This window comes from Scyliorhinus canicula, chromosome 5 (genome assembly GCF_902713615.1).
Source record: "Scyliorhinus canicula chromosome 5, sScyCan1.1, whole genome shotgun sequence".
Taxonomy (NCBI): Eukaryota; Metazoa; Chordata; class Chondrichthyes; order Carcharhiniformes; family Scyliorhinidae; genus Scyliorhinus; species Scyliorhinus canicula.
The window spans coordinates 137,226,254-137,251,119 of NC_052150.1; the positions used below are offsets into that span (position 1 = coordinate 137,226,254).

The window sequence follows — 24,866 nt, forward strand, 5'->3', positions numbered from 1 at the left end:
GGTGTTGGATCCTTCACTGGATCGGTCCAGCTCTCGGACGGGTAGGAGGCCGGCGGCGGCCAAGGTACTGAGAGGGTTTATGGACCAGATGGGTGGGGTGGATCCATGGAGGTTTGTGAGGCCGAGGGCACGGGAGTACTCTTTCTTCTCCCACGTACATAGGGTCTACTCTCGGATAGACTTCTTCGTGGTGAGTAGGGGACTGATTCCGAGAGTGGAGGAGGCCGAGTATTCGGCCATTGCAATCTCCGACCACGCTCCGCATTGGATAGAGTTGGAGATGGGGGAGGTGCGGGACCAGCGCCCGTTGTGGCGGTTGGATGTGGGGTTGTTGGCGGAGGAGGAGATGTGTAGGAAGGTCCGGGCAAGTATTGAGGGGTACCTCGAGGTGAATGATACGGGGGAGGTTCAGGTGGGGGTGGTCTGGGAAGCCCTGAAGGCAGTGATTCGTGGGGAGCTGATATCCATCCGGGCACACAGGGAGAGGAGCGAGAAGGATAGACTGGTGGGAAAGATGCTGGAGGTGGACAGGAGGTATGCAGAGGCACCAGAGGAGGGACTGTTGGGAGAGAGGCGCAGCCTGCAGGCTAAATTTGATTTGCTGACCACTAGAAAGGCGGAGGCACAGTGGAGGAAGGCACAAGGGGCAGTGTATGAACATGGTGAAAAGGCGAGTAGGATGCTGGCTCATCAGCTCCGCAAGCGGGATGCGGCTAAGGAAATTGCTGGAGTGAGAGACAAGAGTGGGAATGTGGTGCGGAAGGGGATAGAGGTGAATGAGGTCTTCAAGGACTTTTACGGGGAACTGTACCGGTCGGAGCCAACGGGGGAGAGTAGGGGAATGGAGAGGTTCCTCGACGGGCTTTCTTTCCCGAAGGTGCAGGAGGAGCAGGTGGAGGGGTTGGGTGCGCCGATTGAGCTGGAGGAGCTAGTTAAGGGGATCGGGCAGATGCAGTCAGGGAAGGCACCGGGGCCGGATGGAATTTTATAAAAAGTTTGTGGACCTAGTGGGCCCCTTGCTGGTGGGGACACTTAATGAAGCATGGGAAGGGGGGACTTTGCCCCCGACGATGTCGCGGGCGCTGATCTCGTTAATTTTAAAGAGGGACAAGGACCCCCAGCAGTGTGGTTCATACAGGCCCATATCTCTCAACGTAGATGCCAAGGTGCTGGCAAAAATCCTGGCCACCAGGATAGAGGACTGTGTGCCAGGGGTTGTGCACGAGGACCAGACAGGTTTTGTGAAGGGAAGGCAGCTGAACACGAATGTGCGGAGATTTTTGAATGTCATCATGATGCCGGCGATTGAGGGGGAGGCGGAGATAGTGGTGGCGCTGGATGCGGAGAAGGCCTTCGATAGAGTGGAGTGGGGGTACTTATGGGAGGTGTTGGGGAGGTTTGGATTTGGTGAAGGGTTCATTAGATGGGTAAGGCTGCTGAAGGAGGCCCCGATGGCATGCGTGGCCACGAATGGGAGGAGGACGGAATACTTCCGGCTTTACCGAGGGACCAGGCAGGGCTGCCCCCTGCCCCCCTTGTTTGCACTGGCAATCGAGCCGCTGGCGATGGCGTTGAGGGATTCAGGGAGGTGGAGAGGTTTGGTGCGAGGTGGGGAGGAACATAGGGTGTCGTTGTATGCCGATGACCTGTTACTGTATGTGTCGGACCCGGTGGGAGGGATGTCGGGGGTGATGGAGCTGCTAGCTGAGTTTGGGACCTTTTCAGGTTATAAACTAAATTTAGGCAAGAGTGAGGTGTTTGTGGTGCACCCTGGAGACCAGGAGGAAGGAATTGGTAGGCTCCCGCTTAGGCGGGCAGGGGAGAGCTTTAGGTACCTGGGGGTGCAGGTGGCCAGGGACTGGGGGACTCTTCACAAACATAATTTCACCAGACTTGTAGATCAGATGGAGGAGGAGTTCAAGAGGTGGGACATGCTGCCATTGTCGTTGGCGGGGAGGGTGCAGTCCGTCAAAATTATGGTGCTTCCGAGGTTCTTGTTCCTCTTTCAGTGCCTGCCCATCTTTATCCCCAGGGCCTTCTTTAGGAGAGTGACTAGCAGTATTTTGAGCTTTGTGTGGGCACATAGGACTCCGAGAGTGAAGAGGGTGTTCCTGGAGCGAGGGAGGGATAGAGGCGGGCTGGCGCTGCCCAACCTTCTGGGGTACTATTGGGCGGCCAATGTGTCAATGGTGCATAAATGGGTGATGGAGGGGGGAGGGGCGGCGTGGAAAAGAATAGAGATGGCGTCATGTAGAGGTACGAGCCTGGGTGCCATGGTTACGGCGCCGTTGCCGCTCTCCCCTAAGAGGTATACCACGAGCCCGGTGGTGGCGGCGACCCTAAGAATCTGGGGACAGTGGAGACGGCACAGGGGGGAAACAGGGGGCTCGATGGAGGCTCCATTGGGTGGCAATCATCGGTTCATCCCGGGGAACAAGGATCGGGGATTTAGGGGGTGGCAAAGGGTGGGCATCAGTAAATTGAGGGACCTGGTTATTGGCGGGAGGTTTGCGGGCCTGGGGGAACTGGAAGATAAATTTGGGCTTCCCCAAGGGAACATGTTCAGATACTTGCAGGTAAAGGCGTTTGCTAGGCGACAGGTAGAGGGATTCCCTTTGCTGCCCTCGCGGGGGACGATGGACAGAGTGCTTTCGGGGGTGTGGATCGGAGAGGGGAAGGTGTCTGACATCTCTAAGGTAATGCAGGAGGTGGAGGAGTCGTCAGTGGAGGAGCTGAAGGCTAAATGGGAGGAGGAACTCGGGAGCAGATAGAGGACGGAATTTGGGCGGATGCCTTGGAGAGAGTCAACTCTTCCTCCTCATGTGCGAGGCTTAGTCTCATCCAATTTAAGGTGCTGCACCGGGCCCACATGTCTGGGACTAGGATGAGTAGGTTCTTTGGGGGTGAGGACAGGTGCACCAGATGTTCGGGGAGTCCAGCGAACCACGCCCATATGTTCTGGGCATGCCCAGCACTGGAAGAATTCTGGAAGGGGGTGGCGGGGACGGTGTCGAGGGTGGTTGGTTCCAGGTTTAAACCAGGGTGGGGACTCGCGATTTTTGGAGTTGCGGTAGAGCCGGGAGTGCAGGAGGCGAAAGAGGCCGGTGTCCTGGCCTTTGCGTCCCTAGTAGCCCGACGAAGGATCTTGCTACAGTGGAAGGATGCGAGACCCCTAAGTGTGGAGACCTGGGTCAGTGACATGGCGGGATTTATAAAATTGGAAAGGGTCAAATTTGCCCTGAGAGGATCAATACAAGGGTTCTATAAACGATGGCAGCCTTTTCTGGACTTCCTGGCTCAAAGATAGGTATCTTGGTCAATAGCAGCAGCGACCCGGGGAGGGGGGGTGGGGGTGTGGTGGTGGGGGTGTGGTGGGGGGGGGGGAGGGGCGGTGTTCCTTATTGTAGTTTCTATTATGTAACTTAATATTGTGTTAATTTGCATTGTTGTTAAAATGCTGTGTTGTTCATGGAGGTAGGCGAATGTTTATGATTGCTAATATTAGTGTTATTTTTGGTATTTTATTTTGGTTCGTTGTTGTATAAATTCAAAATTTTTCAATAAAAATTATTTTTTTTAAAACATGGCTTTGAGACAGCTTGTAGTTATCAATTGTCACTACATTTTGTCTTATCTCAAAATCTTATGGTCTGCTAAGTGGGACCTTATTCCCAAAGGGATACTATTTGTAACTTCTTCCACTAGCAATGTGGGGATCAGGGGTTATGGGGAGAAGGCAGGAGAATGGGGATGAGAAAATATCAGACATGATTGAATGGCGGAGCAGACTTGATGGATCGAATTCCGCTCCTATGTCTTATGGTCTTATAGCATCACTTCTCTAAAGTTTTCAAAATCTCTTTCAACGTCCATTGACTTCCACCACCCGTCAAATATAAGAACATAAGAACTAGGAGCAGGAGTAGGCCATCTGGCCCCTCGAGCCTGCTCCGCCATTCAATGAGATCATGGCTGATCTTTTGTGGACTCAGCTCCACTTTCCGGCCCGAACACCTAACCCTTAATCCCTTTATTCTTCAAAAAACTTTACTTTAAAAACATTTAATCAAGTAAATTCCGGAGAAATTCTGTTAGTTCCTTAAATTTCTAAACCTATCTGTAAGCCTCTGGTCCTAACTCATGTGCATTGAGAACAATAGTTTTCATTGGATCCAAGTCACCAGACTGTGTATCTGAAAGCTATGAATCTGTCTGTCATGAATATATCTGAACATGCTCTGCAACAAAATAGTCCAACCTTCTCTTCACCATTGTAGCTTTGTAACAATTTTCTCAAATTACACAAAATAGATTTCAACACCTTTTCACTGAATTATTCCTTTGAACAAATATTCCTTGCCAAATTAGAAACCGGGGCTAAATCTGAATGGTGGTCATATTTTACTGCCACCCCGTCCACATAATTGAAGCCTTTCTTTTTGGAGTTCAACTTTCCTTACTTCTCTCTTTGAATAAATTATTTATCTTTTCTCTCGCTTTTCAAAACAAACTCAGGTTTGTGCAATTCATTTGCTTTTTCCTCTCTTTCTAGTTCAAGTTGTTTCGTTTGTAGTTGAATTCTAGCCAAGCCATCCTGAGTGCTAGTGTAATCACTCTTCCTCATTGAGGTTTGAGTGCTGAGCCAATGCTTCAATAACCTCAGCCTTTTTAATCTCTACTTTTAAGTCAACGTCAAATTTTTGTGCCACAACCTTTAGATTAAAGTTTGTTAACTGTTAAGGCCCAAACAAACAAGTCATGTCTCTCCAGAAATGCCTAAGCATTGAACGTATAGCCGTGTTGAATCTTCACTGGGTGCAGCAAAGGTAAATGTGAAATCTTATCTGTTTAAACTCTGGCAAATTCCAGTGTACCAGTTCAACAGCCTCTATATTCATATCTGGCAATTTTTGAATCCCGTCGAGACCGATTACACTTAAAAAGAGATGTGAGTTTCCCAGCAACCAATTAAAAGAATTGCACAACAATAATTCACATTTTAAATTTTACTGTAACAAACTAAAATCACCATCGACTAAACATTACTTAATAGGCAACTCATACATCAAACTGTGGAAAAGGCACTTCCCCATAAACTAATTGATGCAACTGAAAATGCTTTGCCACATGTTTATACGTTATGACCCTTATAGATTAAGTCCCAAACTCCTCCTGGCTTTTTCAACAGGATCCCTACTCCCTGCCACAACAAGGTCTGTCTTTCAGTATCCATTTGAAAATCCCTTCAGTCATTCTCATGAGTATCATTGAACTGACTTCCAGCAGCAATGCACCTTCTGGAGACTCCTTGATCTTTTAATCTCTTCAAGTCCCATCTCTTTAAACAGAGAATCTTTTCTCACTGGTATTCTACTTGGTGACTAACACCAAAACAGTGTTTCGCTCTCCTTGATATCAGCAGTTGTTTTTGGTTTCCTCCCCCCAGGTCTCTCTCTCTAATGTTCTGTGTCCAGAAGGACCTCTTCTGTGTCAAGATGTGAAAACTGGCACTTGAATTTCAATGGGTTTCAGCCTGGGTTTCTTTTCCCATGATAGCCAAATCACATGGGCTTGTTCCATTCTGAGTTCATTACACTTTCACGACCCCCTATTCCAGGACATTCTGCTTTACCTTAAATTAAAGAAGACTAGTTAAAACATATAACATCACACATTCAGAACAAAGTCTATTGGTGAATCTGTAACCATCACACATATCAAGTTTTCACACCTTTCCCTCAAGTTGCCACTGGTTCTTTTCCCACATCAGTGAATTAAGCTATGTCCTCTGGTTATCGTTCCTTCAGGCACTACAAATGGTTGAAGTATAATTCTCTTGTACTGTCTCAAAAGTATTCACAAAAATTGTTAAAGTGCCCAGAATTGGTCACACTAATCCAACTGGGGCCAAACTAGTTATATTGCAAAAGCTTTACTCACTGCTTTGTTAACACCTCCTGTCATCTTCAAACACCACCAAATCCTTTCCTTTCTGGTGCAACTTTGTAGATTTGGCAGACACTCTGTCTGCAACATCTAACTTCAACTGTGAGTCACAGCTCAGGAAGATGTGACTCAGGTCAGACTTTAGAAAACTATAGCTGTAGGGTTTTCACCTGTTGGAAGTGAGCCTTTCAAAATTCACCCTGCAAACCATAATTGTCTATTAGATGTTGTAATAATTATGTGTATATTATAAGGTGGTTTAATATGGATCTGTTCATTCCCACAGGGTAATTTTTTTGATGAGTTTCAGATTGAAGGAGTATCAGAAGAGCATAATGAAATTTACCTGGAATTAATGCCCTGAAAATCTCTCAAGGTCCTTGAAAGCAGCTCAAAATGCTAAAACTGTGAAAATTAAGCTGACGATTGAAGCATTGTCCATGTATCACCATTGCTGTAGAACTGGTAAGAGTACCAATGTTTTGTTTGTGCTGGCAGTTCTCATCAGGTGACAGTATTGTCATTCATTGATCAGGTGACAGTGTTGTCATTCATGATTACATGTGTCTGTTTTATGGTGAAACATTCCATTCTGCATTCCTGAGGGATTACCAAAATAAATCCTCTTCCTTTGAATCTTACTTTCTTACTCTTGTTAATGCTTTTTCTCAATTTTCTAAATTAGATTAGTGTGTCCAATTTTTCTCAATTATAAATATAGGGTTTGGATGGAGAGCGTCTCAACTACAGCTTTAGATGAGATTAGTGATGGGAAGGAGGTAAAAGTGGGTAAATGGGTACACTGCAGCTCCCAAACAGCCTGTGAGTGGGAGCTGAACTGATAGTGTTAGTAAGTTCAAGTTTTGTACAGATTTAATAATTTTGTTGGGGGTTGTGGCGGAGGGGGGTGGGGCAAGCAGAGAGGAGAAGGTGAGGGAGGGAGTTAAAGTTAGTTGTTTGACATTGTCCACTGCTCTGAATTTGTCTGATCTTTGGGCCATGCTGCTGTCCTGGTGAGATCTCTTCACCATGACTTAACAGGATTCCTTGCATGTTGATCTACAGATGTAATGGCTGACCCGGTGGGAGAGGCGGTGCAGATTCTCCTTTCCGCCTTATAACCTGGAAAGTCGGGATTGGGGAGGGGGGGGGGGGGGGGGGGGCGCGGGGTTGTTGAATGGACCAGCAAAACGGGCAAGGGTCTTTGCACATTTGAGGGGTCTATATCCGGGTGTTGTGTTCCTCTAGGAGACCCATCTATGAATAATGGACCAGATAAGGCTTGATGGATCTGTACTTTGTTGATTATATTATGTGTCCCCGCACTATATATTAATTGACAGAACTTGAGACTGAGCTTCTTGGGTGAAGTAAAGTGTATCTTTATTTGTGTCAGTTTTTAAAGTCTACTGATCAAGTCCATTAAATGCGAGTACAGAATTAGAAAGTTGTTTGCCCAACACAAATACAGATGGTTGAGTTGAATTCAAAATACAATTCAGTTTGTGGTAATTTCTTCAGATCAAATGCACAATACAAAATGAAATGAAACAAATGGCAGTTTGCAAAGCTGAAGCAAAAATAATAGATTTCAACGGTTAGGTTAAAGATGATTACAGAGAGAGAGAAGGTTCCCTTCGTGTCTCATGAGGAAATCATAATCTTTAAGGTTCTGTCACCTTTCTGACTGTGATTGGGTTTAAAATAATTATAATTCATCTAATTCGACCAAAATGTCTGTCTATCAAGTTTTAAGAGATAATATGGCATGAGAAAATTTCTATATGTTTCCATAATATGGTGTGAGCAAACCACCTGTTTCCCACCATGTTTTCTAGAACTGGGATTTTTGCCCAGTAATGATAACAACGAGTCTATTCTGCAACGTGAATAGTCAGTTTTCAAACTGACTTCCTTATCTGATCTTTTCCCAGCTCTCAGCCTTTTCTGCTGTCATGGCTGATATATATAGTACAATGTCACTAAATCATTTCTTCCTTTAAACTTTTATTACCTATAAGAAAAGTAGATTTCTATCAAGGCTTCGCAAATATTGTGCAGGATAAGTCTTTCACTCGGGCTTAATGGTAGAGCTAGAGGCAGGGCAATCCATAAAAAAATACAATTTACTCCCTCACGGATTATGGATGACCCCAATGGCCGTTACATTATTGCCTGTGGTTCACGGGAAAACACTCCGATTATTTTAGTGAATATTTATGCTCCCAATTGGAACGATCGTAGCTTCATAAACTCCCTGGTGAATCTCCTCCCCAACTTAGACTCACATCGGATAATCCTAGGAGGCGACTCAAACTGTGTCTTGAACCCTAAGTTGGACCGCTCCATCCCAAAATCCCTGACCCAGTCTCGGATGTCCAGGGATTGTAGGCATCGTTTTCTGCATCCAAGCAATGAAGTATTTTCCTTTTTTCGCATGTTCACCTCGCCTACTCCTGAATTAATATCCCTCCTCTCCTCAGTGAGAACAGCTGACAATTGGCATCTCTGATCATGCCCCTCATTTTGTTGATTTTTGTCATGATTTTGGCCCTGGACACTAGACTAGTATTTATCAACTTTCCAAATATTGACTGGAAAAGATATAGTTCGAAAAGAAGAGATTGCTGAGCCTTTGGCTTTGATTTTTAGGTCATCATTGGCTACAGGAATAGTGCCAGAGGACTGGAGGATAGCAAATGTGGTCCCTTTGTTCAAGAAGGGGAGTAGAGATAACCCGGTAACCATAGGCCGGTGAGCCTAACGTCTGTGGTGGGTAAAGTCTTGGAGAGGATTATAAAAGATACGATTTATAATCATCTAGATAGGAATAATATGATTAGGGATAGTCAGCATGGTTTTGTGAAGGGTAGGTCATGCCTCACAAACCTTATCGAGTTCTTTGAGAAGGTGACTGAACAGGTAGACGAGGGTAGAGCAGTTGATGTGGTGTATATGGATTTCAGTAAAGCGTTTGATAAGGTTCCCCACGGTCGGCTATTGCAGAAAATACGGAGGCTGGGGATTGAGGGTGATTTAGAGATGTGGATCAGAAATTGGCTAGTTGAAGAAGACAGAGTGGTAGTTGATGGGAAATGTTCAGAATGGAGTTCAGTTACGAGTGGCGTACCACAAGGACCTGATCTGGGGCCGTTGCTGTTTGTCATTTTTATAAATGACCTAGAGGAGGGCGCAGAAGGATGGGTGAGTAAATTTGCAGACGACACTAAAGTCGGTGGAGTTGTAGACAGTGCGGAAGGATGTTGCAGGTTACAGAGGGACATAGATAAGCTGCAGAGCTGGGCTGAGAGGTGGCAAATGGAGTTTAATGTGGAGAAGTGTGAGGTGATTCACTTTGGAAAGAATAACAGGAATGCGGAATATTTGGCTAATGGTTAAAATTCTTGGCAGTGTGGATGAGCAGAGGGATCTCGGTGTCCATGTACATAGATCCCTGAAAGTTGCCACCCAGGTGGATAGGGTTGTGAAGAAGGCCTATGGTGTGTTGGCCTTTATTGGTAGAGGGATTGAGTTCCGGAGCCATGAGGTCATGTTGCAGTTGTACAAAACTCTAGTACGGCCCGCATTTGGAGTATTGCGTACAGTTCTGGTCGCCTCATTATAGGAAGGACGTTGGAAGCTTTGGAACGGGTGCAGAGGAGATTTACCAGGATGTTGCCTGGTATGGAGGGAAAATCTTATGAGGAAAGGCTGATGGACTTGAGGTTGTTTTCGTTAGAGAGAAGAAGGTTAAGAGGTGACTTAATAGAGGCATACAAATGATCAGAGGGTTAGATAGGGTGGACAGCGAGAGCCTTCTCCCGCGGATGGAGGTGGCTAGCACGAGGGGACATAGCCTTAAATTGAGGGGTAATAGATATAGGACAGAGGTCAGAGGTGGGTTTTTTACGCAAAGAGTGGTGAGGCCGTGGAATGCCCTACCTGCAACAGTAGTGAACTCGCCAACATTGAGGGCATTTAAAAGTTTATTGGATAAGCATATGGATGATAAGGGCATAGTGTAGGTCAGATGGCCTTTAGTTTTTTCCATGTCGGCTGCAACATCGAGGGCCGAAGGGCCTGTACTGCGCTGTATCGTTCTATGTTCTATGTTCTATTATCAAGCTCGACAAAACAGAGTCAGTTTCTCTTTCAAACACTCTAACAAATCCTAAATGCCGTCATAAGTGGAAAGATTATCTCATAAAGTTCACATTGTGAAAAAGGAGAGAGAAGAACGATAAAGGCTAGTGGACTCCATCTGGAGGTTGACTAGCAACATTCATTTAATATTAAAGAGGGAAGGATCCAGTAGAGTGTGGGTTGTACTGATCCATTTCACTCCTTAACACAGTTAAACTACTGGCTAAAGTTCTGGCATCCCAAATGAGGCCTGTCTTCCAACTATAATATCAGAGGATCAGAGCGGCTTTATTAGAGGTAGACAGTTAGAATAATAATAATCGCTCATTGTCACAAGTAGGCTTCAAATGAAGTTACTGTGAAAGCCCCTAGTCGCCATTCCAGCGCCTTTTCAGGGAGGCTGGTACGGGAATTGAACCCGCGCTGCTGGCATTGTTCTGCATTACAAGCCAGCGTTTAGCCCACTGTTACTAAACCAGCCCCTTTGGATTTGGCCCCAAATTCTCCTCCGATGTACAGTGCCCTGAAAGGCAACAGCCGCACAACTATGATCTCCTCAGTATATTGTTTGCTGGGCTTGGGGCACTAGACAGGCTGCCCCCTTTCTCCATTACTTTTTGCTCTGGCCATTGAAGTCTGGTGATAGCGCTAAGGTCATTGGATGGATGGAGGGGAATATACTGGGAAGGAGAGGAGCACCGGTTCTCACTCTACGTCGATGATCTACTCTTATATATTACGGTTCTGGCCTCAGTGGAAAACATCATGAGGGTACTCACAAGATTTGGTGCATTCTCAGGTTATAAATTAGACGTGAGTAAAAGCGTGTGTTTTCCAGTGAACCCATCGGCCAGAGGGGCTCAGCTTGGTTTGCTGTCGTTTCGTCTCTCGCCTCTAATTTCCGATATCGGGGAATTCACGTAGCCCATAACTGGGCCTTACTCCACAGACTGAACTTTTCACGCCTCATCGGTAAGATTAAATTGGACCGACAGAGGTGGAATAGTCTCCCTCTGACTCTTGCGGGCAAGATCCAAACGATGGGTGAATGTGCTCCCACGGTTTCTGTTTTAATTTCAATATATCCCTATTTTCCATGCCCAAAGCATTTTTTATTACAATTAACAGATTAATATCAACTTTTATCAGGCAGATACTGGAAACACTGAGGAAGTTCAGCCGGTTCTCAGGGTATAATTTAAATATGGCCAAGAGTGAGATGTTTGTGGTGCAGGCAAGGGGCCAGGAGAATAGACTGAAGGAGCTGCCATTTAGACTGGTTGGGGAAGGTTTCCAGTTCTGGGGATACAGGTGGCACGAGACTGGGGCAGGTTACATGAGTTAAATTTGACTAGAGTGGTTGGAACAAATGAAGAGGGAGTTTCGGAGATGGGATGCACTCCCACTGTCACTGGCGGACTGTAAAGATGACAATCCTCTCTAGATTCCTGTTCATCTTCCAGTGCCCCCCGATCTTTATTCACAGTCTTTCTTCAAAGGACTGGCAAATCATCATGAACTTTGTCTGGGCTGGAAAATCCCCGTGGGTGAAGAAGGCGATGCTTGAAAGGAGCCACAGCTAGGGAGGACTGGCATTGCCGAGTCTGATCAACTACTACTGGGCTGCTAACATAGCCATGATAAGGAAGTGGATGGTGGGTACGGGGTCCATCTGGCAGCGAGTGGAGGCGGCTTCGTGCAGGGGCACCAGTTTGGCAGCCCTGGTCACGACTCCCCTACTGCTTTCGCCGGCCAGGTACTCCACCAGCCCGGTAATGGGGGCGGCCCTGCGGATATGGGACCAGTGGAGGAGGCATGTAGGGGAGGTGGGTGCATTGGTCTGGGCTCCAATATGTGATAACCATTGTTTCGCCCCCGGGAACATGGATGGAGGGTTCCGAACATGGCGGCAGGCGGGGGTGAGGAGGGTGGGCGATATGTTCCTGGAGGGGAGCTTTGCGAGTCTGAGGGGTTTAGAGGTGAAATTTGGGCTGGTAAGGGGAAATGACGTTAGGTACTTACAGATGCGGAACTTGGTACGCAGACAGGTCCCATCCTTCCCATGCCTCCCGCCAATAGGGATCCAGGACAGAATAGTCTCTAGAGGAGACGGAGGAGAGGGTAGAGTCTCAGATATTTACAAGGTGCTCATGAAGGGTGAAGAGTGCCTGACGGAGGAACTGAAACTCAAATGGGAGGAGGTGCTTGGCAGGGAGATGGAGGACGGGCTGTGGGCAGAAGCCCTGAGTAGGGTAAACTCAACCGCAACATGTGCCAGGCTCGGCCTGATTCAGTTTAAGGTCGTCCACCGGGCCCACATGACGGTAGCTCGGATGAGCAATTTCTTTGGGGTAGAGGACAAGTGCGCTAGATGCGCGGGAGGACCAGCAAACCACGTTCACAAGTTTTGGGCAAGCCCTCAGCTTAGGGGGTACTGGGAGGGATTTGCGGGGGGTCATGTCCTGGGTGCTGAAAACAAGGGTGGTGATGAGTCCAGGGGTGGCAATTTTCGGAGTTTGGAAAGACCCGGGACGTCCAGGGGAGAAAGAGGCCGATGTTCTGGCCTTTGCTTTCCTGATACCCCGGTGGCGAATACTGCTGGCATGGAGGGACTCAAAACCCCCGAAGACCGAACTATGGCTTTCGGACATGTCAAGTTTTCTGGGTATGGAAAAAATTAAGTTCGCCTTGAGGGCATCTGTACTGGGGTTCGCCCGAAGGTGGCAACCATTCATCGACTTCTTCGCGGGAGAGTGAACGTCAGCGAGGGGGGAGATTAGAGTAGAGTAGGAGGGATAAATAGGTGGGTAGTGTCTATGGGAGAGGAGCGGGTATGTGCATTATGGTTTGATTGAAGTATTGGTTTTCCGTTGATATTTGCATATTTCTGTTATCTGTAACTGTTCACAATGCCAAACAATACCTCAATAAAATTGCTTGTTAAAAAAAAACTTTTATCTGGGCAGGCAAGTGCAGAGTCTGCAGCACTCTGCTTCAGAGAGACAAGAGGATCGGGAGGCTTAGCCCTCCAGAATCTCCTGTTTTATTACTGAGCTGCTAACGTACAGAAAAACCTACAATGGCTCAGGGTTGAACTAGAGTAGGATGGAGGCACAGCCTTGTGGCGCAGCCTCCTCCCTACACGCCATAATTGCTGCACCGCTCACCTGTAGGTCTTTCCTCGAGCCCTGTGGTGATCATCTCCCTCAGGATTTGGAAACAGTTCTGGCTGCAATTTAATCTTCTCTCACTGCCCTCATTTGCCCTGATATGTTATAATTATCTCTTCGTACCTTCGAGCATGTATCCATCGTTCAGGTCCTGGAGAACGGGAGATCTGCTGCTCTTTGGAGATTTATTTCTAGGTGGAGGCTTTGCCAGCCTTGGAAACCTCATGGACAGATACAACCTGACTGACTCCAACCTTTTTTTTTCCTTCAAATTTGGGATTTCTCACTGAAGTTATTTTCGTCCTTCCCCTGGTCCTTCCTTCCCTGCTGGAAAAGTTATTGGCCTTGACACTGTTGCTCGTTCTGGTGAGTGTGCTTAACACTAAATTGGCTCCGTTTTATTCCTTAGCTCTAGAGTCGGCAGCTATCCTTATGATACCGCCACGAGGTTCAAGTTCAAGTTCAGATCAATGACTCAATACACCAGTTAGTAAGGTTCAATCAAACACATTTATTATTACACAGTAAATCGATACTCATGCAACTAATACTAACGGACTAAACTATTCCTGCCACTATAAGCCAATACTTATCTTCGATAAGGGAACACACTGGATCAGGGAACAATGGCCTCTTGTTCTGTCCTGAGACTACAAGCTTCCCAGTTGGTATGGACTAAGGGGTCAGGAGTGTCTATTCTCGTAGCGTGCGTTGGTTGGACACTTACTTGTCGGTGTAGCTGTTAGCCAGGCCTCTCCTTCTCACGGTCAAGTTCTTAGAGAGCTGCTGCAAAGGTGTTCTGCTGGGAGAGCCGGCTAAGAGAGAGAGCTGGACTTGGGATCTGTCCTTTATAGGTCACAGGGGCTTCGCGCCCATCTGGGCGGATCCTATACCTGCTTGCAATCGATTGGACCTCATACCAATCGATTCGTTTGAATTCCCCAATACTGGGGCTGTTTCCCGATCGCTGGGCTGTTTGTAACTTATTGTCCGGGACTCCTGCTGGCGCCTAAGAGTCTGGCTTGACCTTTGTTATTCTCGATTGTGTCCACTGTGCCCGGGAATCACCGGGAATCGCTCAATTAATATGCGCAACTGTTAGTTTCAGTGCTGTCTGGTTTATTTGCAGACAGAATACACAGGGAGATTCTGCAGCCTGCCTGTTTTCCTTACATTGTCCTGTTTTCCCTGCATGCAGTTCAATTCTCCATTTTGTGTCGGGCAGTAGCCAACTTCGGTGGCTATAACACAGCGGGAGAGAGGGTGAATTTCAAGTCTGTACAATCTCATTCTATCTTCAGATCCTGCCCCTTTGGATAGAGTATACGAGAAATGGGTGGGGGAGCTAGCCAAGGTGCTGACTGAGGATGTTTGGAGAGAAGCTCTCTACAGGGTGAATTCAACTTTATCTTGCGCTACACTGAGATTGCTTCAGTTCAAAATACTACACAGAATCCATTGGACAAAAGCAAGGATGAGTGGATTCTTTTGCAACGTGGAGAACAAGTGTGACCGCTGTTCACTTACGTTAGCTAACCAGATGCATGTGTTTTGGTCTTCTCCGAAACTTGCTGTATATTGGCATGACATCCCAAGATTTTGCAGATAACCCTAGAACCTTGCCCTCTGGTTGCAATAGTTTGAGTTCAGACTCCCCATCATTCTACTCAGGAGTGTGGGATGATGTTCTTGCCTTTGCCTCTTTAATAGCCAAGAGGTGAATGTTACTTAACTGGCGATCTCTCACATCACCCAAAGCATCTGAATGGGTGGAAGATATGACATGGGTCTTGCATCTGGAAATGATCATGTATACTGCAAGAGGCTGGAATGGAACGTTCTACCAGAAGTGGTGGCCATTCATTACTTTCTTTAAAAACCTGGCCATGTTCGAGAGTAAGGGGGTTAAGTTAGTGGGGTTAGTAGAGGGGTTTCTTGTTCCATTGTATTTGTTAAAGAATTTCTTACTCTTGATTTTTTTAATGTAATATATATTATGTGTCTATCTTTGTCAATATGTATATCACTGTTTATATTTGATAATTTAATAAAATGTTTATTTAAAAAATACTTTACTTTCTGCTCTTACAGCCATCTCTCTCCAGTCACAGTCGCATTGTTACACATGACATTCCTGTCAGCATCATCCCCAGAAAGCTTTGGAATGATTTTGAAGAACCCAGTGTTCCAGATTTTGATGTAAGTGATTAGGTTCATAGCTGACAGTGATGGGCAGGTGGTGACATAGTGATATTGTCACTGGACTAGTAATCCAGAGACCCAGGGTAATGCTCTGGGGACCCGGGTTCAAATCCCACCATGTCATAAATATAAATCCAATAAAATCTGGTGACCAATACACCAATTGCCGATTGTAGTAAAAATCCATCTGGTTCAATCTTTAGGAAAGGAAATCTGCTGTCCTTACCTGGTCTGGCCTAATGTGACTCCAGACCCACAGCAATGTGGTTGACTCTTAAATGCCTTCTGAAAGGGCAATTAGGGATGGGCAATAAATGCTGGCCTAGCCAGAATCACCCACATTCCAGGAATGAATTTTTTTTAAAGTGGGTTTCTTTTTGTGTTGGTTTTGTTCACATTATGGAAATTAACTGAGACCACATCTTAATTTATTTGATTTATATAATAAATTATGTTTTTTCTAGTGCTTGAAAGGATTTTAGCTCAGCTGCGAGAATTTAATTTTAGTCTAAAGTTCCTCAGGACACGGGAACAGGAGGGAATGTTTGTCTTGTGATACTGTATGCAAGGCAATGCAAGCAATAACATGTGCTTTTAAGAAGTTGTGTAGTGACATCGCTGTGTGTAAGGCTGGAGGATAAAAGGTACAGCCTCCATGTTAGATGTTCACTATCGTCTGTGACTAAAGGAGAATATGGATGTTCAGAGTAGGTTATGGCAAATACCTAAGAAACATCAGAAAGATTCCTGAAGTATTTTACAAGGAGATCAGTTAAAAGCAAAGTGGCCATGTGAAAGAAGAGGATTTTCAATTTCTCAATGATGATCAAAAACTAGTAGATATATTTAATAATTACTTTACTTCACAAAAGAAAAGGCTATCAGAGTGGATATCAGTGTTTGAAATTGTTGACGGTGTAGTGAGTAATATTTTGATGAATTTGAGATACGGTAGTACAGCTAAAGGAAGATGAGCTGTCAGGGACCGTTGGGATGTATCTTCAGATCCTGAGGAACAAAATTATGCTGACTCCATAAATTATTTTCCATGGTGCTCTTTAATGTAGTTTTGCTGGAAGACTGGAAACTGGCCAGCATAATACCTATTTTTAAAAGGTGAGTGTGTTCATCTGAGTTTAAGACCTGTGGTTGAAAAATGTAAGTATTTCTACTTAAGGATCATATTACTCGATAATACGAAAATAGTGTGAGGGAAAATACATGGATTTCAAAAAGGGCGATTGACAAAGTTCCAAACAGGAGATCCGCCAGACAGGGTAAAGAGGTATAATCTTAGGGAGTGGATAGCCATTTTTCATAATGTATACAACAGAAATGTCCAGAAACGTTTCACAGGAACATTATAAATAAGATATGACACCGAGCCACAGGAGATATAAGGGCAGCTGATTAACAGCTTGGCTAAAAAGATGGGTTTTAAGGAGCACATCAAAGGGCGATTGAAAGGCAGAGAGATTTAGGGAAGACATTTAGAATATAAGGCCAGGCAACTTTAGGCATGGCCAACATGGTGGAGTATTTAAGAAAGGGGATGCTCACTTCCTCTTGTGACCATGGAGTGATTGGTCACATACAGGGCTGTTCCTGTTCAAAGTCGCAGAAAAGGGCTCTCTTTACTCAGATCCGGGTGGAATTTTGATGAAAAGGCGTATGTGAAGTTTAGAGGAGTAGTTTACCCCTGGAATGGTATGCTTACTGATCACCGGACTCGGCAGGAAACAGTGAGAGGTTTGACTGGAAAGTTGAAACAGTCTTGTGCTTCACAGTCAGTCTCTTCCAGCATGCAGGCGGGGAGGGGCAAGCTGTAAGGCCCCAGATACAGGAACTGATGAATTTTATCAAGGAGGTATTCCATAAACAGAGGAAAGAAATGCATGAGGATCATGCAAAGGCCATTGCAGAAGCTGTGGCACCCCTGAAGAGTACTTTGGAGCGGATGGAGAGGTGTTTGGAGTTGCAGGGGTCACAGATTCGGGAGATTGAAGGAGTGATCTCGGACCACAGCGATTGTGTGGTGGCTCTGGAGGCGGAGGTGGGGCTCCTAGGAGACCTTTGTAAAACGCTGAGGGCAAAGGTTGAGGAGCAGGAGAATACCCCGAGAAGACAGAACCTGCGAATAGTGGGCCTGCTTGAAGGAGTGGAAGGTGTGAGTGCCACGAGTTACGTCTCGAGGATGCTGGCAGGACTGGTGGCAGAAGGGGTGCTAGATAAGGCACCTGAAGTGGACCGAGCGCATAGGTCTCTGAGGCAAAAGCCTAGAGCTGGGGAGCCGCCGTGGGCGGTGATCGTGAGACTCCATAAATTTGTGGAGGAAAGAGAAAATTGTACGGTAGGCCAAGGAGAAGCGTCGCTGCGACTGTGGGGGGGGGGGGGGGGGGGGGGGGGAATAACGTCTGGATTTATCAGGACATCGGAGCCAAGTTGGCAAAACGGCAGGCAGGTTTCAACAAGGCCAAGGCGGTGCTGTACCGTTGGCAGATCAGGTTTGGGGTGCTCTACCTGGCAAAATTATGGATGACGTTCGGAGGCCGGGGAATATTATTTCGAGACCCCAGAAGCGGCCGAAGACTTCATTAATGAGCATAAACTGGGGGAGAACTGAGTGGACAATGCTTGGGAACCGGGGTGCTGGTATTATTTAATAGTCGGGAGCATGTTTGAAGTAGATGTAGGGATTGGGGGATTTTTGCCTTTTTTTGTGGGGGGTGGGTTTCTGTTCAATGTTGAGATTGTAAGTTGTAGGGGTGAAACGTTTATGTGGGGATGGATGTTCCCACCCCCCTCCTGTTTTATGGGACTGTTTGTGTTTAAGTCTGTTTGTTTGCTTTTGGAGAAGGCTGCCTGGAGTTCAGGAGAAGTCCTTGTTTGGGTGGGGGAGGGCAAGGCCTGCAGGAAGCCTTCTTCTTTGAGCTGAGAAGTGGGAGGGGGAGGTCATTAGGATGTGCCTTTGGGCAGGGGCAGCCGCGCTAGCAGGTTATGCTGGTGAACGGAAGTGAGGTGGTGGGAGAGAAGGCCAAGAGAGGTGGCCGGAGGGAGTGGGAAAGGGGAAGTGGGGGGGGAAGAAGGGGAAGGGAAAAAGCACGGAGGTGGGTGGTTTCTGGGACGCGGCAGGGGGTGAGAGATGACATGATCAAGGGCGAAGAAAGGGGCCATCTGGGATGGGCTAGGCACAGAGTGGAATTAAAGGGGCAGAAGTTAAGTGGGGAAAATGACGGACGGTAGAGGGGATTGGAGGCGCAGGCCTCCGGTAAGGTTGCTAACGTGGAACGTCCGGGGACTGAATGGGTCGGTTAAGAGGTTGTGGGTGTTCGCTCGACTCAGGAGCTTGAAAGTGGGGGTTGGCTTTTTGCACACCTCCGTGTGAAGGACCAGGTTATGTTAAGGAAGGGGTGGATCGGGCAGGTTTTTCATTCGGGGTTTGATTTGAAATCGAGGGGTGTGGCGATTTTAATGAACACAAATGGGATTTGTGAGTACGAAGGAGGTGAGGGATCCAGGTGAGAGATATGTGATTGTGAGTGGGGTATTGGAAGGGGCACCAGTAGTGTTGGTAAATATGTATGCCCCAAATTGGGATGATGTGGGTTTTATGAGAGGGTTGCTGGCAGCAATCCCGGATTTGGCCACGTACCAGTTGATCATGGGAGGAGATTTTAACTGTGTCCTGGAGCCGAGGGTGGATAGATTGAACCCCAGGTCGATGGGTAGGGTGCGAATGGCAAAGGAGCTGGGGGGTGGGGGGGGGTTTATGGAGGCGATGGATATGGTGGATCCATGGCACTTTCAGAACCCAGGGGAAGGGAGTACTCCTTCTTTTCACACGTCTATAAGGTGTATTCGAGGATTGATTACTTTGTAGTGAGTCGGGAGATTTTGGTTGGGGTGGAGGGGGCAGAGTATGCGGGGATAGTTATCTTGGACCATAAACCCCACTGGCTGGATATTTGGTTCAGTACGGGGTGAGAGCAGAGGCCGGGCTGGAGGTTTGACTCAGGGTTGTTGGCGGATGGAGGCTTTAATGATAAGGTGCGCTTGGCGATTAGCGATTATGTGGAGTTCAATCAGAATGGGGAGGTGTCGGCGGGCATTTTTTGGGAAGCACTGAAGGCAGTGGTCTGGGGAGCAATTATCTCATTTAAGGTTCGTGCGAATAAGGAAAGAAGGGCGGAAAATGACCGTCTAGTGAGCAGGATAGTGGAGGTGGACAGGGAATATTCGAGGGTGCCCGTCGTGGAGGGATTGGCGAGGAGGAAAAAGTTGCAGGGGCAATTTGACAGGCTGACAACGGGGAGGGCGGTAGGGCAACTGCATAGGGCAAGAGGGGTGCAATACAAGTATGGGGAGAAGGCGAGCCGCATGCTGGCGCACCAGCTGCAGAGGCAGACTGCGTCCAGGCAAATGTTGAAGATCCGGACTGGGGCTGGAGATGTGGTGTCAGAGCCAGGGAAGATAAATGAGGCATTTAGAGAGTATTACCAGGGACTTTATGAGGCAGACCCAGGAGGAGAGTGGGGGGACATGGGGTGGTATCTGGACGAGCTGGAATTTGGTGGAGGAAGCAAAGAGGCAGACGTTGGAGGAACCCTGGGGCTGAGGGAGGTGCTGGATATTATCAGGGGTATGAAGTCGGGGAAGGCCCCTGGGCCGGATGGGTACCCGGTAGAATTTTATAAGGAATTTGCGGCACCACATCTATTGGGGGCGTTTAATGAAGCACTGGAGAAGGGGGAGTTGCCAGAGACGATGAAGCAGGCAATAATCACAATCCCAAAAAAGGGAATGATCCGGTAGAATGTGGATCGTATAGACCCATATCACTATTGAATACAGATGTGAAAGTATTGGCTAAGTTGTTGGCGGGGACGATGGAGAATTGTGTCCCGGGGTGGTTGCAGAAGATCAAACGGGCTTCGTGAAGGGCAGGCAGCTCGCGAGTAATATAAGACGGCTGTTGAATGTGGTGATGAATCCTCGAGAGCTCTGGTACCGGAGGTGGTGGTGTCCATGAACACGGAGAAAGCATTTGATCAGGTGGAGTGGCGGTACTTGTTCGAAGTTTTGGGAAGGTTTGGGTTTGGGCTGAGATTTGTGGCATGGGTGCGGTTGCTGTATGTGGCTCCAAGAGCGAGGGTGAGGACGAATGATATGAGCTCACAAAGTTTTGACTTACACATGGGTACGAAACAGGATTGTCCGCTGTCGCCGTTGCTGTTTGCGCTGGATGCCATTTATGGTAGCGAGGGATAGGTTTAGGTACTTGGGGATTCAGGTAGCGAGCGAATGGACGGGGCTCCATAAGTGGAACTTAGCGAAGCTGGTGGAGGAGGCTAGTGAGGATCTTAAGAGGTGGGTTACACTGCACTTAACGTTGGCGGGGAGGGTCCAAGTGGTGAAAGTGAATATTCTGCAGAGGTTCTTGTTTATCTTTCAGGCTCTCACGATCTTTACACCAAAGGCCTTTTTTCGGAAAGTGGACACAATCATCTCTGACTTTGTATGGGCGGGGAAGGTGCCGAAGGTTGGGAGGATCCTGCTACAGAGGTAGAGGCAGCAGTGGGGGGGTTGGCGTTACCAAACTTACTTTATTATTATTCGGCGGTGAATGTGGACAAGGTGCAGCGGTGGTGGGAAGGAGAAGGGGTAGAGTGGGTTAGGATGGAGGAGAGAGATCTCGGTGTCCATGTCCATAGATCCCTGAAAGTTGCCACCCAGGTTGAGAGAGTTGTTAAGAAGGCGTACGGTGGACTTCCGGTTGCGGCTATGACTAGCTAAGCCGCACATTTGGAAGCTCCTGCAACAAAGGTGTTTTTGGGCCAATTGGAGGGCCCCAACGGCGCTGAAAAAACGAATCCCGGTGGGGGAAGGTCCCCTGAGGAGAACTAGACCGATTTTATGGTCGGTACCCGGAGTGGAGCGGCAAGAAAAACGGCAGCAGCTCCCCAAAAAAAGCGGGGGAAGAAAATCAAAATGGCGGCCGGCGGTGCACCGGAGGAGTGGAAGAAATGGGCGGAGGAGCAGCAGGCTGCTCTCCTCCGTTTTTTCACGGAGATGAAAGTGGAACTCTTAGAGTCCATGAACGCGACGGCCACCAGGTTGGTGGGAGCCCAGGCGATCCAAGAGGCGTCGATTAAAGATCTGCAGCAGGAGATGGCCGCGAGGGAGGAGGAGGCCACAGTCATCGGGGCAAAGGTGGAGGTGCACGAGGCACTCCACATGAAGTGGCAGAGCCGCTTCGAGGAGCTGGACACTCGGATGAGGAGGAAAAATTTGAGGATCCTGGGCCTGGAAGAAGGCCTGGAGGGGTCGGATCTCCCGGGATATGTGGCGGAGATGTTGAGCTCCCTGATGGGGGAAGGGGCCGGTCCGGCGCCCCTGGAATTGGAAGAGGCATACCGGGTCATGGCCAGGAGGCCTAGGGCAAACGAGCCCCCGAGGGCGGTGCTGGTGCGGTTCCAGCGGCTAAGTGATCGAGAGAAAGTCCTGAGGTGGGCTAAAAGGGAGAAAAGCAGCAAGTGGCAGAACTCGACGGTAAGGGTGTACCAGGACTGGAGTGCGGACGGTGGCAAAGCGGCGGGCCCGGTACAACCGGACAAAGGCGGTGCTACACGCGAAAAAGATCAAATTTGGAATGTTGCAACCGGCGCGCTTGTGGGTCACCTACAAGGACCAACATCATTATTTCGAGTCCCCAGAGGAGGCCTGGACCTTTGTACAAGAGGAAAAGTTGGACACGAACTAAAACCTGGGAGCACCGGCGGTCGTAGCCGCCGGGGGACTCTTGATTGTGCAAGTGGCCCTTTTCTTTTTCAGGCCAGGTCGGAACTGGGTAACAGTTTCGTGGAGTGTTTGGGGTGTTTTTTCTCGAACGGTTGACTTTTCTGAATATTTTGAAGGTTTCGAGTTGTTGGGTGTTTCTGTATATTTGTACTGTTGAAATCTCTATTGTGGGTCGTTGGCTTCTTATGGGGTGTTTTTTCCCGTTTCCAATTTCCCTTAGTTATTTACCCCTCTTACCCTTTTTCTTTGGGTGCTTGGGGGGGTTTTTTGGTTCTTTTTTTTTTTTTCTTTTCGGGTTCGGGTTATCTGCGGATATTTATACTGTTTGATGGAGGGTGATGGTTGGGCACACTGTTAGTTGATAGTTAGTTAATTATTTTGTTATTTAAGTATGTAGTTAAGTATTTATGTATTTAGTTGCCATTGGGTATTTGTATTTATATTGTTAAGTTGGGGAGACGGGACGGGGGGGAGCGGGTTGATTATGCGGGTCTTTCTCGGGGGTTGTAAGGGGATCTTTCACGGGCGCAGATGGGGTGAACCGGGAGGAGTCGGAATGTGGCAGGAGCAGCCGGGTCAGCGGAGACCAGCTGACTCTCGGGAGTACGATGTGGGGTACATCGCGGCTAGGAGGGGTCCTAGCCAGGGGGGGGGGGGGGGAAGGGGGGGGGGGACTGGGGGGGGACACGGGTTGCTGCTAGAAAGACCAGGGACGAGAAGGGGAGAGCCGGGGGGGGGGTGGGGGGGGGGGGGGGGGCCATCGCTATGGGAAGCGGGTCAGAAAAGAAGGGATGACCCGGGGCGAGCAAGGGACAAGACATGGCTAATCGACAGGGAGTAGGGACGGGTCGCTCTGCGACCCGATTGATCACGTGGAACGTAAGGGGGCTGAATGGGCCGGTCAAAAGATCAAGGGTCTTCTCACACCTGAAGGGACTGAAGGCTGATGTAGCAATGCTGCAGGAGACTCATTTGAGGGTAGCAGATCAGGTCCGCCTGAGAAGGGGGTGGGTGGGACAGGTGTTCCACTCAGGCTTGGATATCAAGAACCGGGGGGGTGGCGATTTTGGTGGGAAAGAGAGTGTCGTTTGTGGCGGCAGAGGTGGTGGCAGACAAGGAGGGCAGGTACGTGATGGTGAGGGGTAGGCTGCAGGGAGAGAGTGTGGTACTGGTAAATGTGTATGCCCCGAACTGGGACGACGCGGGTTTTATGAGGCGCCTGCTGGGCCTCATCCCGGGACTGGAGGCAGGGGGCCTGATCATGGGAGGGGACTTTAATACGGTGTTAGACCCTGGGCTGGATAGATCGAGTTCCAGGACGAATAGGAGGCCGGCAGCGGCAGAGGTGTTAAGGGGGTTCATGGAGCAGATGGGAGGGGTAGACCCATGGAGATTTGGTAGGCCTAGGGCGAGGGAGTATTCTTTTTTCTCCCACGTCCACAGAGTGTACTCTAGGATCGATTTTTTCGTATTGAACAGGGGACTGATACCGAGAGTGCAGGACACGGAGTACTCGGCCATTGCGATATCGGACCATGCACCACATTGGGTGGACGTGGACATGGGGGAGGCGCGGGACCAACGCCCGTTGTGGCGCCTGGATGTAGGGCTGTTGGCGGACGAAGAGGTGTGCAGAAGGGTGAGAACGGGCATTGAGAACTATCTGGGTACGAATGACACAGGTGAGGTGCAGGTGGGGACGGTCTGGGAGGCCTTGAAAGCAGTGATTAGAGGAGAGCTGATCTCCATAAGGGCACACAGAGAGAGGAAGGAGAGGCAGGAAAGGGAGAGGCTGGTGGGGGAGCTCCTAGAAGTAGATAGGAAATATGCGGCGGCGCCAGAGGAGGGGCTATTAAGGGAGCGGCGTAGCTTGCAGGCCAGGTTCGACCTACTGACCACTAGGAAGGCGGAAATGCAGTGGAGAAGGGCGCAGGGTGCGGCGTATGAGTACGGGGAAAAGGCGAGCAGGATGCTGGCACACCAGCTTCGTAAGCGAGATGCAGCCAGAGAGATTGGGGGAGTGAGAGAGAGGGGTGGGGATGTCGTGCAGAAGGGGCAAGAGGTGAATAGGGTCTTTAGGGACTTCTATAGGGAATTGTATAGGTCTGAACCGCCGAAGAGGAGAGGGGGAATGAAGAACTTTCTCGACAAATTGGGGTTCCCAAAGGTACAGGAGGAGCTGGTGGAAGGGTTGGGGGCGCCGATAGAGCTGCAGGAGCTAATTAAAGGGATAGGCCAGATGCAGGCGGGGAAGGCGCCGGGGCCGGATGGGTTCCCGGTGGAGTTTTACAGGAAATTTGTGGACTTGGTGGGTCCAGTGCTGGTGCGAGCCTTCAATGAGGCGCGCGAGGGGGGGGTTCTGCCTCCAACAATGTCGCAGGCCCTGATCTCCTTGATTTTGAAGCGGGACAAGGACCCGGTCCAGTGCGGGTCCTACAGGCCTATCTCCCTCTTAAATGTAGATGCCAAGCTGTTAGCAAAGGTCCTGGCAACCAGGATAGAGGACTGTGTGCCAGGGGTAGTCCATGAAGACCAGACGGGGTTCGTGAAGGGACGCCAACTTAACACAAATGTCCGGAGATTGTTAAATGTGATTATGATGCCAGC

General features: G+C 48.5%; 1 protein-coding gene across 1 annotated transcript in view; it reads left to right on the forward strand.

The window, feature by feature from the left end:
* Positions 1-24,866, forward strand: part of hus1 (HUS1 checkpoint clamp component) — a 62,629-nt gene that overhangs the window by 12,755 nt on the left and 25,008 nt on the right. Inside the window, 4 exon segments of the mRNA XM_038797761.1 lie at positions 6,233-6,301; positions 6,303-6,371; positions 6,373-6,411; positions 15,351-15,458. Of these exon segments, the coding sequence (XP_038653689.1) occupies positions 6,233-6,301; positions 6,303-6,371; positions 6,373-6,411; positions 15,351-15,458 (285 nt within the window).